General features: G+C 39.4%; 2 protein-coding genes across 2 annotated transcripts in view; both read right to left on the reverse strand.

The window, feature by feature from the left end:
* Positions 1 to 10249, reverse strand: part of LOC104929475 (ribonucleoprotein PTB-binding 2) — a 33609-nt gene extending 23360 nt beyond the window's left edge. Inside the window, exon 1 of the mRNA XM_027290432.1 lies at positions 10155 to 10249. The gene's annotated coding sequence lies outside the window, so the exon portion shown is untranslated. The remainder of the gene's footprint in view (positions 1 to 10154) is intronic.
* A 1032-nt stretch (positions 10250 to 11281) lies between these two features.
* The window catches only part of LOC113747977 (ribonucleoprotein PTB-binding 2-like), a 62222-nt gene continuing 55802 nt past the window's right edge, over positions 11282 to 17701 (reverse strand). Inside the window, exons 5-6 of the mRNA XM_027290201.1 lie at positions 12757 to 12759; positions 11282 to 11329 (exon numbers count right to left, since the gene is read on the reverse strand). Coding sequence (XP_027146002.1) covers positions 11282 to 11329; positions 12757 to 12759 — 51 coding nt within the window. The remainder of the gene's footprint in view (positions 11330 to 12756; positions 12760 to 17701) is intronic.

Here is a 17701-nt window from a genome sequence, read left to right on the forward strand (position 1 = left end):
CACGTCACTCCCTGGAGCAGTGCAGGATGAGGATGTATCTCTTACATCATGTCATTTTTTATCTATCCTTTAGGAGGGGAGCTGACACAAGCTATTTTAGCTCCCCCACAACACACAGTTATCTGTCGTTACTTTCTTTTCACACAGGCACACACACAACACACACACACACACACACACACACACACACACACACACACACACACACACACACACAAACACACGCACACAATGTTTTGTTGCTTGTACACACACATGGTGGGTGTGTGTGTGTGTCTGTGTACAAGCAACAAAAAATTGGAAGTGATCTGAACCAAATAATAATCTCATGCTACTTCTTGCATACTTATCTTGTATTTCCGACATGGAAAGTTGAACAATGACTCCAACAACATGTTACATTTTCTTTATGGTTATTGGTCGATAAATGAATCCCTCCAGGCCAGACAGTACTGCTGACCACTAACATTACTTCTGAAAAAGTTCTGTCATGAAGTCATTTCCAGTGTGTGAGGAGCAGCTAAATAATGCAGGCAGGCTCTCATGGCTTAAAGCTAATGGATGATATTGGATAATGACAGTGGCTACAAGCTAATGGCTTATGGTTAAAAACACACCACTTGACGTATATTCCTGGTTGGGCTGTAGTCAAATAAAATACTGAAAAATGACACAAGGACTGCTTCATTTGTTATCTTTCAACAGGATGTGTGTGTGCAGAGATCATGTGTCTTCAAGCTATGTTCATTTATCATGTCATACCTTTGTAAAACTACTGAAGTGACAAACTGTAGATTCTGTCTGAGACACTGTGCCTTCACAGTAGAGCTAGAAGGGTAACTTGGCTATATGTATCTCTGATTATGGTGATCATAACAAAAGAAGTCCAACCCTATTTGTTTGAGTTCATTCAGAGTCATACAGTAAGAAGATCGAGAACTATGAAATAAATCCAACGAATGAACTGGAGGCTTTGCTGCTTTTATTCTTTTATTCTTTTTTACTCTGCAGTCAGAGTACACACTGTCTGAAAGGTGGATGCCACTGTTCTCTAAATATCTTCTGTGGATAGAGCCTATTTTGCATTATCTGAACGTGTCTGGAGCTCCAGACCAGAATATGATTTTCGTGCTTTTCCTGCAATAATGTCATGCTCAACAGCACAACAAGGTCAAAATGTTGATTTTAGAGCAAAATATCAAAGAGGTTATAGCAACACACACACACACACACACACACAGAGAGAGAGAGAGAGAGAGAGAGAGAGAGAGAGAGAGAGAGTGTCCAATTTTATGCCAAATTAGAAGCTATATTTCGCTATATTAAGTTATATTTCAATTTTTTCCCATCAAAAAATATATTGTTGTCTTTCTGTTATGTTGCCTTAGGCCCGTATGGAAGTCCCCAATGTATTACATTATTTTCCTTTTGGATTAATCTGCCAATGATTTTCTTGTTTGGTCTATGAAATATCTTGAAATCTTGCATTGCATCCCAAAGGCTGAATTATTCAATGTCTGCAAGTTTTCTCCAAACAACAGTATAAAGGCCAAAGATATTCAGTTTATTCATAGAAGACCAAAAAACCAAACATTCACATTTGAGAAGCTTGTACCACAAAATCTTCTGCCGATTCATTTTCTGTCACCTATAATCAACAGTTTCAGCTCTAAAGTATACTGTGTGATATCACTGGGTAGGATATAGGATATCATTATAGGATAGCATTTGCAAAAAGTAAAACTAAAGCACAAAATTTCTAGATTTGTGATTGCAGTTAAACATAGAAAAAATGTATATAATCAAACTTTCGTGCAATCATATCAGACATATTTATTTTAAAAACAGACGGCTTAAAAAATCAGTGGTAGACAAATGTATTTGTACTTTCTCAGCCTGCCCACTACCATCAGAGTTCAATCAAGTGGCTCTCCACTTCCTCCCTCCCTCCACCCCTCCACTCATTCGTCTGCTGCTCCCTCCGGTCTGAACACAGAATGGATGGATGGAGGGAACGAGGGAGGGAAATGGATGGATGTGTGGAGGAGGAGGTCGATAGGCTATTATCATCAGCATACATTAAAAAAAAAAACTGTATGGAAATGACCTGAACCACTCTACCCCTTGAGAGATTGATGGATGGATGAAATGGTGGGGGCTGGACAGAAAAAGAGAAAAGAAGAGAAGGAGGAAGAAAGAGAGAGAGTGAAGGAGCAAAAACAGTGATTGATGGCGCTGACGGAGGATATGAGGCAAAAAAAGACAGGAGGGTAAAACATATAAAAACTTGCTAATCATAGTTTTTGTGTGCATACACAACAAATAAGAGCGGAGTAGAAGTGGGTGAAACCGTGAAACATACATTATATATTAAATTGGATTCAAATTGGATTGTGTGCAAATGGTATCCAAGCTATCATCAACTATATAAGAGTGTGTGTGTGTGTGTGTGTGTGTGTGTGTGTGTGTGTGTCTGCATGCATGAGTAATAATGTGAAGACTGAGTGAGCCTCTCTCTCTACTCAAATTGTTCTCCAACTACACTCGCACTATATCAAATACTCAATCATTACTCACATCTGCACAAACAATTATGTAAATCTAAAGTAGGCGTGTGCATACTGTACGCGAAGCTTGTACTGTATATGCCAGCTATTGTTTGGTTCTCCTGTAAAAACACAAATAAGTGCAGATTGTCTTATCCATGCAGGAAACAATTGCTGCTGCACAGAGTGAACATGTAAAATCTATTGGAACCACAAAGTAGCCTCGACATGATCTATGGTTTGAGGACGGAATTGTACAGCAGCTGAAAAACATGGCACGTGACAAAAGATTAATTAAAAATAAAAAAATACTGAAGGGCTCTCCAGCTTTGTGTTTGAAATGTTTGACGTTGTCAGTAGAAAATGTTTGAAGCATAGCTCATGTGTCCATAAAATAAAAAAAAGCTTTTTATTAGAATCCATTTAGTCACAGACATCTTTCATTCTCAATGTAATGCATGGCAGTTGCTCTACCTTGTCCTCAAGGTATAATTTGGAAAAATTAGTAATTAATGGCTTAAATTTGGTACTTCACAACTCATCCTGTAAATTATCCTTGATGCAAATCAAAAACAGTTTGGCCCAGAATAAATGCCTCTTCTGTAAAATGTAATTACCCTACATCAGTCTAATTAACAGAATGAATTTTTCATGCTTTGGCCAACAGGTAGTTGGAATAAACTAACCCACAACACCTGAAGGTCCATGATGTGATGTGCCAATATCTAAAATAAGCAGTCTTTGTGTACAAGTACTGTATGTCTGTGACAGTGTAATACTGTATTATTACATCAACACCTGTAATCACTGTGTGTTTTATTATTCAGATGATGGACATCATGATTGGATGATTGCTGGACTGGCTGATGTATAATTGGCTTGTGTTCAGTGAAGCTGAAGAATGAGGCAAGTTGTGTGGACTGTTCAGCTCAGTTCTTTTAACATGCCAACAACATGCTTTTAAACTGTTTCTAAAGTGGTCAAATAAGGCTTTTACTGTCCACAGTGTTGAATGTCAACTGTATATGCAAAGTCACACATGTAACTTGTTGCATAACAAGCAGGGCCTTCCAGGCATTCCTCCCCAGCAACACATTCCAGCACCTCTGGGGGGATCCTGAGGCACTCCCAGGCCAGATGGGCTATGTAGTCCCTTCAGCGGGTTCGGGGTCTGCCATAGGGTCTCTTAACAGTTGGACGTGCCCAAAACACGTCCAAGGGAAAGCGGCCAGGGGGCATCCTGATCAGATGCCTGAACCATCAGCTGGCTCCTTTCAAGGCAAAAGTGCAGCAGCTCTACTTCACGCTTCTTCCGGATGTCTGAGCTCCTAAATCTAGCCCTAAGAGCCCAGCCACCCGACGGAGGAAGCTCTTTCTGCGACTCATTTCCAATACTTTCTTTTGGTCACTACGCTAATGAACAGGATGTGGTCCCACCACCTGCAGTGAGAGGTCGGGTGCTTTGCCAGACGGGCCTCAGGAGAAGGCGGGGACCTGGTAGTGCTTTCACCCAGCATCACAGATTGGTTCTAGGGATGTGGAACGTCACCATCATCACCGGTAGAGAATATACAGTATGTGCTGCAAATTAAGCTACGGTATTTTGTTATCAAACTCTCCTGGCTTGCACTAAAACATGACGTATCATCCCTGATTTAGACAACATAATAAAGTATCTCTGCCAATGAGTCGAGTCAAAGTGGCAGCAGCACTCAAGAGGTAACTTGAATTTTAGTATAATTAACAGTAACTGACAACCTCCTTTTTTTTTTGCTTGTACAGTATGACAGTCTGCCTTAGAGACTCATTTCATGAAGATAAAAAAACCCTGTATGCAAAGTCTTCAAGGAGTTTGCAGTCAAACCTGAGGATCGAATCACAAGACACGCTGATTGTTGTTCCTCAGACAAAAACCTCAAATCTGTCCAAACCTCTAAAATCATTCATACTAAATGATCGTTATGATTATATTATTGACTTATTTAGATGGACACAGATGTTACACTGGCAGATCTCACATTTAGATGTAGCCTAGAGTGTATCGTCATGTTCAACTTTATGTATTTTTGCACCAGAGGACACTATATTAATAGAACTCCCTTGGCTGACATTAGAAATGACCTTAATCTAACACGAGCCAGTATAACTAGTTCAACAGCCGAAATGTGAAATACAAGCGAGTGATTCACTGAAGTCACCAAGACCAGACAAATGGAAATGTGTCCATATTCTCTGGCGTCTCAGCTCTGTTTTGCAGGTTTTGACTGCAACAATGAAAACTTGATAATAAAGTTTCTTTTCTCAAATGCATTATGTATAGTATTTCTGTATTAGTGTGTGTGTGTGTGTGTGTAGAAACCAAAGATGCTAAGCTGGCTATCAGTGTGCCTGACAGCTCTTGACCTTAAGTTGTGGTCCCCAGCCAGGAGATGCTGACTGAGTCAATAGAAGGTCAAAGACTGTGGAACACCCTTGTCAGTTTGTGTGTGTGTGTGTGTGTGTGTGTGTGTGTGTGTGTTTGTTTATGTGTGTGTGAGTTTAAATGGCCACATCAGCTGTCTGAGCTGAGTGATGAGGTCATGACAGTCCTGTCAGAGCTGTCTGTGAAGAGAGGTACATGACCTGTCATAGTGACAAGTTTAACTGTAAAGATTTGTATGAAGAGAGCTGGCTGAGTGGAGGTTTTGTGTGCATGTGTGTGTGTGTGTACGTGAACGTAAGGGCAAAACAGTGGATGAAACTATGACTATTATTTTAAAAATGGTTATTTAAAAGTGAAGACTCTAGAAAGAAATCATTGTCTTAAGACTGAAAGATCTCACATTTACTAATTCACCAAATAAATATTCAAATTGAACATGACACCAATCTTAGAGTAAATCCTTCTTTGAATAAAGCTTTGAAAACACTGCAAGCTTTACCAAAAGGGGGCAATAATTGTGTCAAGTGTGTAAAGATTGTTTTCGGAAAGACTAATTAGCTGCGTGACAATCAGTGCCGATGATTGTGGGGAACATGTTCTTCAGAGTAAATCACATTGCATACTCAAAATTTTCTTTTACCTGTTTCAAAATAAAACTGTCTAGGTTTTCTGACAGCAAAATAAAACTTGTAAGTGTCATGCTTTTGAGTTTGTTGTTTTGTGTTTCCTGTTTTATTTTGTAGTTTTCCTTTCTCTATGTCTTGCCTTGTTCCACCCGTCCCCTGTTAGTTTCACCTGTGTCTGTGGTCCTGCCTTGTGTTATTTAGTTCCTGTGTTCCTTTGTGTCTTTTGTCAGATCATATTCTGTTCTGTGACGGTGTTCTCTGTACTGTGTTCTGTTTCCTAGTCTGGTCTAGTTTAATCTCCTTTAATGTCCTTTGTTGCATCTTGTGCTCACCCCTATGTTCCTGCTCCTATTCTTTTCTCAGTTCTGGATTTTGTTTGCTGCACTTTTGTTGGACTCCCGGATCATCTTGGATTTTTGAACTGTTTGTATTTTTTGCCTGGACTTTCAGTTGCCTGTTGTTTTTGTGTTTTCATCCCTGTCTAAGCTAGTTATTAAAGTTACTTTATGATTTTGTTGTTTGTCTGCATTTGGGTCCATTTGAACTGAACTTTGACAGTAATGTGGTTTATCTCTCTTTTTTTTTCTTTTAGAAATCTTTATGTCCGTCTGTCCAATCCCTATTGATTAGTTCTGTAATCCTATGCTCTCCACTGCTCAAAGAAGTATTTAGATTGTTAACTGAAATTAAAGTACTAATACCACACTACAAAAAAACATCTGTTACAAGTCATGTGTTGAAAATATTAGGTAAAAGTACAGTATATAAGTAATCAGGAAAAGTGTACTTGAAGTATTAAAAGTAAAAGTACTCAACACTTTAATGTAAAAGTTGGATTTTACTTTTTTTGTTTGTTGCGGTGGATCTTGTTTTCTATAATTTTGGATTGGACTGTAACTAATGATTATTTTCATTAAGATTAATCTAATTTTGTAAATGAATCAAGTGATCACCTGGTTTGTAAATAGCGAGAAATGCTGTCACAATTACTCGTATAATATAGTATATTACGCATACTGTATACCCTTTTACCACACTTGTTTTGTCCAACTAATAGTTCAAAATGAAAATCCTCATATGTGTAGAGCTGGAAACATGACTATACTGTTGTGTGTTGTGTGCTGTTCTGCTACCTATTTCTCAAATAAGCATCTCCGGGAATGACTCCAGAGCAAATGACAAAAAAAAAGCAACGTATGCACATGACGTAAGATATGTCACCTACTCATCAATGTACTCACATATGACGTGGATAACCTTATTGAGCCAAACCAGAGTAATTGTCTCTGCTCAGTCTGTCATTAATTCGCCCTCTGGCCTGTAAAGAGCAGAGAAATTATTCTTTTTATTTACTTCTTTTTTGTTATTTTATCCATGCTCCATTGCTGTGACATCCATCCATCCTTATGTTCCTCCCTAACCCTCCATCCTTTTACAGAGATTACTCACCAGATTTGTTATTTTTTCTCTCAAAATAAATGTCAGTTTTTTAAAATGCTCTCGGCCATCATTTCTACATTTACAGTTGCAAATATGCCAACAATCCTCTTACTTTGATTGACAGTCTAGCTCTCTTCACCAGTTCACTTCAGCCCCCCTCCTCCTCCTATTAGGCTTGACACTGTCAGCCCTCTCCTCCCTCACTCCATCCTCTCTCTAATAAGTCTGGCATTCTCAGCACAGTTCCTCCCTCCTTCTATTTTCCTCCCATCCCTCCTTACTGTCTCCACCCTGCTGTCCTTCCTCTAATATGGTTGACATTCGTTACCCTCCATCTCTCCTGGCTGACTCAAGCTAAAGTGCTGCCTAGAGGGCCCTTTTCGTGGGTGGCAGAATTATAGGGCTGAGGGTCAAGGCCACAGGTTAAGTGCACTCTGAACAGAGGGAAAATGACAAAAGGTCTGAGTTCTACCTTTACAGAGGACGAGAAAGGTTTATGTAAGGCAGTTGACAACAGTAAGATTTAAGACAAATGAACAAGCAGCAAACAAAGAAGACCAACTTATTTTTAGATGTCATAAATGTTAATATACATATGACATATAGACATATAAATGATTAAAATGCACTAATGATAGCCGGGTATGTCCCTGGGACCAATGCTTTTCACACCATGTTCTTACTCTCTTAAGCTGATACCAAGTGTATTCCTAATAGTACAGCCACTTTGCTTCAAATTAATGCAAACTCCTAAAATCTTCCAAACAGCTCAGCTGGTGTATTTTTCTGAATGCTGAAATGTCTATTTTATAGCCAATATGCACCAATGTCATCCCCAAAATATTGTCACTATTAGACATTTTATTTTTGCAGTCCCTTTTTTCAACTAGTACGTTGATACCAAAATAGCAGAGATGAGCAACCAACCACCCAGGTGGTGGCATGGTGGTGTAGAATTATAAAGACTGTTGCCCATAAAGTTGGGATAATTTTGTTTTCAGACACATTCCTCTTTTTATTCCTACTTATACACATCAGGTTAATTGTGGTTTAATTTTCACTGATATATGTTTGGAATAGATGGATCAGTGAAGTTTTCAGAAGATACACTTTATCTTTCAAGAATAAATCACATTGTCACAATCATTTCACCAGAAGAGGTACAAATATTTGATTCCAACTTTATGGGCAACGGTGTACAGTCGTCCCTCGCTATATCGCGGTTCACTTTTCGCGGACTTGCTGTTTCGCGGATTTTTTTAGTGTCATTTTGCATGCTTTTTTTTACAGCGTACTGTACAGTGTGAACGTGCATTGTGTTTTGCGTCCTAAATTGGCTAAGTGAGAACCGCACATGTGTTCTGCGTCCGGAGGAAACGCCCATGTGTTCTGCGTCCTGATTAACTAAGGGAGTACTGTACAAAATGCGTGTAAAAAGGTGTATAAAAGGTGTTGGTTAGGGGTTTTACGGCCTTAAAACATGTATAATAACTGTAAACTTACTTCGCAGATTTTGTTTTTTGCGGGTTATTTTTAGAACGTATCCCCCGCGATAAACGAGGGACCACTGTATATGATAATGGAGCATTTGGTGGTATCTGGAACAAGCAAAACTATTTCATCAGATGTGATGGATTTCTGACTTTGCATATTTTTACAGCTGGCATTGTAGAATGCAGGTATTGTAGCACTATACCTGCTAACATCATTGTGTTAGCATTGTCAGTGTGAGTATGTCAACATGGCGATAATAGAATCTCACTCAGCACCATGTGCAGATTCAGCTTCACGGAGCCGCTTATAGTTAAAATCTTTTATTGTTGTGTGGCTGTGCTCAATGCTGCACCACAGAACAACCAACCAGTCAGTCCTCCCCCGCTGGTGTAATAAACCTATATAACATATGGATACCATATAACAGATAACAAAAACTGACAAACATTCAAGAATAAATCATGGTTAAAAAGTATTCAAAGCAGCATTCTCCCACACAGTTAGTCAAACATTACTGTCACTACTGTTGCAAATCTGCCTTTTATGGTATTATATTGCTCTATATGTTGTTTCTGCATTTGAGAGTTTCATGTGCTTTGTGCTCTATTCCACTCATACACACAAAAATGCCGCAACACACACACAGGCAAGCACACACTGTCGGTACATAAAAAAAAACCAAAAAAAAAACGCTGAACCATAGGTCAAAGCCTGCTGGCTCTGCAACAGCGAAGCAACATGAGCTAAACACCCACAAAGCATCATGGGACCAGGATGATGTGGGTGTATTGATTTTTTGGGAGTGGGGGGGCAGAGGGGTGGAGCTAAAACTGGAAATGCTGTAGATGACGATAACCCTTGAGTGATGTCTAAATGGGCTGTGGGGGTGGAGTGGATGTAATGGGGCAGGGTTCAGCGTGGTGTATAACACGCTGAACTGAGCAAGTAAAAAAAAAACAAAAAAAAAAAACAGAGGCAGAGTGGGAGGGAGGGAGTGAGTTAGGGTGGGGCTGGTGTCACGGTAGCACACCACCTCACCATGGAAACAGTTGCCTGGTGATCTGCAAGGTTGGCCGATGGACATGACCACCTGAATCTTCTATCAGCACCTTTCACCTGCTGGTGTTTCACTGTAAGTGTGTGTGGGACCATTCAAAGTGACTGTGCCGTACACATGTGAAGAACGGAGGAGTTTGTGTGACTTTATCAATGAATAAATTTCTTGACAGCTGCTGCTGAACTACGAGCTCTGAGGAAATGAAAAACTGAATTTGAGAACATTTATCTCAAAACTTTCACAGCACAGACGTGTTCAATGAGCCGTAAACTGCTGATACATCATTTTGCAGATCTGATCTTGCCTGTATGAGGTGTGAAAACTAAAAGACCCCATCACAATTTTGTTGGGCTGTTATCGTACTTCCTAAAGTAAGTAAGAATAAATATGTGGTTCTGTGTTTTGTTAGACCAAAGAAAAAGCAACACCAGTTACATTTGATGATGGAAAATTAATATAGGTTTATAAAATTAGGTGTCAAAATTGGGTGGTTTCTCAGCTCAACTCTGTAAACCCTTGTAAAGCAAAAGCTACCGAATCTGTATGTCTGTATAGAAATACATGCTCACCTGGCAGAAGACAGGCTTGTAGGTTTCAGAGAAGAGCTGGGTCAGTTCTTCAGAGTCACAGAGGTCCAGCGGCAGCCGATTCACCACGACACTTGGAGTGCAGGTTCTCCTGTTGGCTCAACTGGTTGCGTCCATCCACTGCACCATCAATGAGCGATCACCCTGCAAAAATACAATTGTATGATTCAGATTGGATTTTTTTTTTTTTAACCCTGACCTGCTTTACACTCCCCACATACATAGTCTCTAAATATCTGCACATCCATCTACGTTTTAATTGGCTGCTGGAGCTGATACAAAATGGTCCGACAATCTTTTATAGTCTTAAGTAAAATCTATCTAAAGTAAATGGATTTTGGTGCATCAGAATTAAAATGTGCTTATCGTAGCATTTGCGTTTACACTGCAATTTTATTTTCATACTCCGGAGATTGATTGAAAACCAAACTCAAATGGCAGATCCTGTATTTTGTACTGATTATGTGTTCTCCCGTGTGGGACAGTTTATCAACCACAATGTATGATTACAAGTTTCAGCCAAGTTGTGTGAAGTAAACAACTCCATGCGAGGATGTGACACAAGACTCAGATGTAGCGAACCCTTTTTCATTTTACGTTTCAATTGATCAGGCCAGCTGGCAGTTTTGATTGGAGCTAAATTATAATAACATTATATATAACCTGCTTTGCAGCCAGTACTCAAACTTTTTATTACAAACAGGTAACTTAAATAAAATGCAAATTGGAATTTTTCAAGCCAACTCAAGGCAAATAATTGAGGTTTTGAAATAAATACACTCTTTGTTACTCATCAAAAAAGAGTTAACTATTTCTGCCTTATAAATCAATGTAGCAACAACATCAAATAAGCAAACATGATCTTTTAATAACTCCTCTAAATACCAGTGGTCGGCCCAGCAGCTCAGATCGGGCCCGTGAAGCAGAGTCCTTCTTCATGTATTCAACAAACCATTCCTTTGGAGTGGCCAGTCAGCTCGCTGTACACCACGGAAGGCCGCTCGATGTTTCCGTAGGCGCGTACCAGCTCCTCAAAACTGCTGGGCAGTGAAGTGTGGGGCAGTTGGTGAGGCAGAGCAGGGAGTCGGTGGGCTGCAGGGTGACGTTGATCAAGCGTCCCGACAGTCTGTGATGGAGGGGGCGGATGCATCCTGAGCCTGGTCCCCGTTCAGCAAAGTCACAAAGGCTGGAGGAGGGGACATTATGGAGACAGCGACGAGAGGAAAACAGACAGACAAGACGAGGACGAGAACGACACCAAAGAAAGAGACGCACGGTGTAAATGGAAACGGGGACGTGTGAGACGAACACAAACATACATTGAAAGACGACATTTAAAAAAACAGGCAGAAAGCAGTTTGTGAAGAATGCAGAGTGGAGACAAACAGTCAAAAAAACATGCAAAAAAACAACTCACACGAAAAGCAAAGAAAAAAAAAAATAGAAGAGGAGAAAAAGGTATAATTTGGGCCAGGACAACCAAACCACAGACGGACGTACTAAAGACAGACACACAGATACACAGAGAGAAAGACAACACATTAGCCAGGAAGCCAATGGGAGCCACTATGTAGGGGGATCCACTGTGACACACACACATACACACCTTATCTTATTTATGACAACCTGACTATTATACACACATATTATATCAGGGAAACCTTAATACTGATGAATGCTACACTGCATGGAGTATCTCTTCAGATGTTTTCTCTTTGTGATCTCCCTCTCCTCAAATTGAAAACATCAGCTGGATTTGAAACAACACTCCTATTTCATTTTAGTCCTGTAAAGCAACAGAGGTTATCACCCGTCAGTCTTCACAGGGAGCTCAACGTTTGCATTTTTGAAAAGGCTTTGTTATTTTACCTTATGTTACAATCCAGTCATGAAGCCATGGTAACATTTTCCAATAGACTTCCTGGAGATGCCTCCAAATATGTGTAAAGGTCCATTAATAAAACCACACACAAAGACACATAAAAACTGTTATTAGAGTGTGAAGGAGGGAACACAGTCAATGTATGGATATTAGACGCCTATAAAGCCTTAAACAGCCTCACTCAACAGTTATGGACAGATTCCTGAGCTGTGAAATGAGGCGTGATAAATTGATCTGGAATGTGTAGGTGAAAAAAACACTGGTGTCGTGTCTCTTGTTTGTGTGTGTGTGTGTGTGACTGACAAAGAGAGAGGTGTTTGGATTGTCTGCCTACAGTAGAAACATCCCACAAAGCTTATTAGTTGAGATCAACAAATGTTTTCTGACGCTGTGGTTAATTTGGTTGGTTTAGGCACAGAACCTTCTTGGTTATAATATACTATAATCTGTTAAACATATAAGAGAACAGAAATCTTTAAAAATACTACTTCTGTAGGCGGACTATCCAAATAATATGATAAGAGAGGTGTTAGTAGGTTGGGAATTTAAGAAAAAACCTATGTGTGTATTGATTATAAAAACAACAGATTTAAAACAATTCCCATTTAAAAAGACAAAACCTGACCTGCACAAAACTAAACCACCAAAAAACCCAACATGGAGCCAAGGTGGGATCTCTGCCAACTGACTGGAGATCTATACAAGCTGAAGCATTCACCCATGAGGTGGTTAGTATATGAACCTAAAATCCAATAAGTAAAATGTAACTGCAAGCAGATAATCTTAGTAACTCCTTGAAAAGAGCTGCACGGCCAGGAAATATGTCTAGAATGTAAATAGACATTCCTCTACCTCTCTAAACAACTTCTGTGGAACTACTGAGTAAGCCCAGTGTTTCCACTGCCAAGCTGGACCTGCCAGAGGTCAGTATAACAGTGAAATCACATTATGCAGCTTTAAGCCAGCAGGCAAAAAAATTAAAATAACACCAGACCTCCAGCATCCAAATTCTCAGAAGACCAAGAGAATTAATTTAATTAGTAAAAACGCACAGGCTGTGTGCAAACAAGCACACAATAAAATGATATTTGATGTCTGTAATGTGACCACGGTGATATAGTTAAAATTTGACAAGCACTTCTCTCAAACCAGTGTCAGATTTCAACTGAATTCTCTTAATAACCACAGGGGATAAATAAAAGTGCTTTACTGGTTCGTGGTACAGTAAAAGAGCAGAAGGTTGTCCAATAAAAAAGGAAAGAGGAAAGCTTTTGTAGATCCATTAAATTGCGCCTTGAAGAACTAGAGACAGCTGTGCCTTACAACTATGAGCTTTTGACCTGCAGGAAATATCACGGTGCCTCAGGACAATGCTCTGCCCTGCGGTCCTGCACCCGTATGGGAACACATCGAACGACTTTTATCAAAGCTCCAACCTCAACTGCTGTTCTCCCGACCCTGAAGTCAGTCAATATTGTTCCTGAAATAGCAACTGCAGAGTTTCACCATTGCACATACCAACTCGCCATGTGTACACTGACTACTGTTGTGGAGCACCAGTGGAACCGTGTTTTTATTAACAATGATTTCAACACATGTTTAATACAGAGATTTATTTCATGTCAGTTGAGATATTGCTAAAGCATTTTACTTCCTCCCTGCATCTACTCCTGCTCTGTCCTCAGTATGACTGGCCAATCTAGTTAAAATTCATATAATTAGACCTCTTATTTAACCTTGATATACAGTACATTAATATAATGTGATACTACTGCTGGTGTTTCAAAAATATCACCATATTCATCAGGCACATGAAAGCCAGAGGCATTCTCCGAGTACTTTACATATTGCTATCCCAATTATGACTGCCTTAGATGTATTCCATTTCTGTCTTTCTGTAATGATGCTCCATGTTGGAAGTGAAAGTGAAAACCTCTTTCAACTGGCAGCATGGAGGATAAGTTGAGTGTCGCTTGTAGCTCTTGTCTTCCATTACTGGTGATAAGATAGAGAAGCTAATCCAGCACACAGTGTTAAAGTCAGCGTTGTTCGGAAGCCAAAAGCAAGAGGCTTCATACTCAAATACTAAAAGAATTCTCTTTGTAATTAATAATAATAAATAGATATTCAGTCATCAAGGATTAGAGAACCTGTGATAACGTAATGACACAGGCCTAATTACAAAGATGAAGGGTTAGATCCTATCATCATCATCATCATCATCATCATCATCATCTTCATATCCAAATGTGAATAATTATTGGAAACAAATCTGTATTTTGATTATGTTCTGTAATGAGGTGAAACTAAATCATCTTGCCAGCAGGGATATTATCTGAGTCTAAATGATTGGTGGAGCATTATGAAAATTTTATGTTGGTACTATAGTGACTGAAATCAAGCACAAGGTAAACGATGTCCTGAATTGTCACCACTGTCATTGTGGTCACTCCAGCCCCCCTCTGAGACCATTTTAAGCTGCAATCAGTGTTAAAAAATGAGAAGATACACACATTTGTTTGCTTCTTTACCTAATGTTGATGAATCATTCCAGATGAAGCCACAAAGAGCTTCACAACCTACCTTCTGCAATTTACAATAAATGTAAATTACCACTCAACAGTTTCAGGGCACCTGTTTGACTGATCTGATTTCCTTCAATATTAATGTCTATTTTAACACGGTAAAAACAGTAAATCAGACACTGATGTATCTTTTACATTTGAAATCGTTTTTTTGTCACAAATGTTGCATGACAGAGGCAAAGGCTTGAATCTAGACAGAAACCTTCTTGAACCACAATGGTGTAATTGGGCTCTAAATATTTTGGGAACCCATTTTTCTTAGGTTTCTACTTTGGGCACAGTCTACTCAGTGGTTGATTGTCAGTCCATAATATGTTCAGCTGAAAATTTAACCAACCTCCTATTTCTATTTTGAAGGTTTTACGAAAAGGTTGCTAAAGCAATAGACCTGTTAATCTAGCTTATTACAGGCATTATTGTGCCCTTGCACTGAAACAGGAAATTAATTAATTAAATTTGCACAGATTTTGATGCTGTTCTTTATTTTTTTTAACCAATGACTGGTGACCTCTTATAATCTCATAAAAATTATATCTTATTAATGTTGCTCGGGATCTTTGTTTCTTTCTGCCCCTTCACTTGTCAGCCTTGTCAAACTATTTACAATGTTTGTAGATATTGTTACATGTATTAAATTTTTGGCAAACAAAATAACATCTATTTGTAAAGAGGACTTTCTACAACCTAAGCTGAGGAACTGTTCAAAAAGTATTCCTCTCAGCTATGCAACTGTACCGAATCAAACCTTTGTGACGTGTTTGTGTTCAATCCTGCCATGTGTCAGTAGGTACATACTGACGTAACCACCCAGATACAGCAAGACAAAAAAGAGAAAACTGAAGTAAGGAATGAAAGATGATTTATACTGTTCTTCCAGACATACTTTTGAATGATTCCAGCGGTAAAAGTAACACCACATAACCCATGTCTGATCCCGCGTGTACGACAAATAGTCCGGCACAACAGGAAATGCAGAGTCGAATGCTGGGTTTAGGTCCACATCACTGAGTGTTGTTTGTTAAATTATTCATATGAAAACACTGGCAGCTGGCCTCTCTGCCACTCATCAAGAGGAAGCCACACAGCTAAAAAAAACATCCAAGCTATGAGTTGATTTTGGTGCTAAAAAATGTGCTTCATCACAAGCGGTGCAAACTGATGACTCAGTTGAAGCTGGTTATGTGGGTTCCAGTTGGTGAAAGCTGGTTCGGCGCCTTCACAACCTGAAGGCACGACAAAAAAATTCAAACCTCAGTAGAAACCTTCAAACCATCTCTGGTCATGTCCCCTTTTCCACAGTTGAGAGTATCCTCCCTTCACTATAGCAACATTTGCCTTTCAAACAGAGCTGCAGCTTTGAGGAGGCACTAGAACAAGTATTGTATTTTCTCTGTTGAAGAAAAATGAATATGGTCAAGAATAGAAAAATTGATTACAATGCCATGGTTTGAAAAGTAAACGTGACATGGGTCATTGGTGACATCAATTTCAACCGTTGGAAACTGTTGTTGTAATGAATTTTTAAGCCTAGAGGTTAATTTTACTATTATTAGATTATTCTCAAAAGATAAATTGTTGGCAGGATATCATTGACTATAAACTAGTGCCTTAAAGGCCGTGTGGTAGTGGATATTAGATGCCTGCATCCTAAGTCATGTGTAAGTCTGACCCATATCTGAAAACATACTAATGAATATTATATCCCATTCCTGCCAATGATACTCCTAAATCTTACACTCTAACCAACAAGTACAGTTCATTAAAGGTTTTTTTAGAAACAACTTTGGAAATTGTTTTCACAGATTTAGATAATATATCAATGTAACTAGAGAAAGCGGGCTGTAACTAATCCAATTTATATTATCTAAAATGTGAGAATAGTGATCACATTCAAGAGATGACTCTTTACAAGAAAAGCACTTCAGTTTATTAATAATCTTTTTTTACTCGATATTCAACTAATCAAACAATCATTTAAAGTGTTAAATTCAGAAGCATCTGGACTCCAGTGTTGCTGCCATGTGCGCATAACTTTTCAGTACAGGCCGGGAATCAAATAAACACATCTGCGCGAGCAGACAGGAGATCGGGTAGCTTAAAAACATGTGTAATGCTGGCCACTCTCACGCCAACTCTTTTATGTACCATACCAACACTCTCTCGCAATAGACCTAGGCAGTCACTTGTCCACTTCTTGATTAGATAATACACACAACAGAACTACAGTATAAACTGCTCCTCCGTTTGTCCTGGGTGGAAATATTAACCAAAATTTTTTAATGAGCCACAATTGGACCCCTGCTCTACAAGCGTCTTCGTTTTTACAGGAACATCAATGTAGGCAGTTCTAATGCGAGGTCAGTCCGGGTAACACAGAAAATCTTCTCTACGTCTCGTTTTCTGTAGCCCGTCTGTAGTTGTCTTTCTCCCCCTGCTGCATCTGTATCTTTATTGTCTCTCTGTATTGTCTTTTGTTGCTTCTTCCCACCACGCTCCTCTTTGACTACGGTATTTCTTCATATATTGGCTTTATGCCCGTCTGTCCCTTTGGTCTCTCTCACTACTTCTCTCTCGCTTTTCGATCTCATTTTCCATGTGCCTCTGTCTGTCTTCAGATACCACCTCCACCCAAATCAATTACCTCAAAGCCCCATCTATACTCTTACACACACTCACATGCACAGTCTCACACACCATAATGGATCTTACACTAAGCTGGGAGCCTATCCTAATTGGTTTTAAAGAGAAGAGGCTACCTAAAAAGAAGGCATTACGAGGAGAGGGAGAGAACGATGAAGAGCGGGGGGAGGCGGAGGAGAAAGAGAGAAAGAGGGAGAGGGGAAGAGAAGGAAAAAGCCGGAAGAAAAGAAAATGAGGGGGAGGCGATGGAAAAGCACGAAGAAAGAAGGGGAGAAAGGAGGGGAATAAGGAGAAAAAGAGAAGAAGAGTAAAGAGAGGAAAAAAGAAGAGGAGAAGGAAAAGAAGGGAAAGAAGGGAGGGGGGAGAAAAAGGGAAGGGGGAAAAAAAAGAAAAAAAAAGAGAAAAAAAAAGGAAAAAAACCA

The sequence above is a fragment of the Larimichthys crocea genome, chromosome XVII (genome assembly GCF_000972845.2).
Source record: "Larimichthys crocea isolate SSNF chromosome XVII, L_crocea_2.0, whole genome shotgun sequence".
Taxonomy (NCBI): domain Eukaryota; kingdom Metazoa; phylum Chordata; class Actinopteri; family Sciaenidae; genus Larimichthys; species Larimichthys crocea.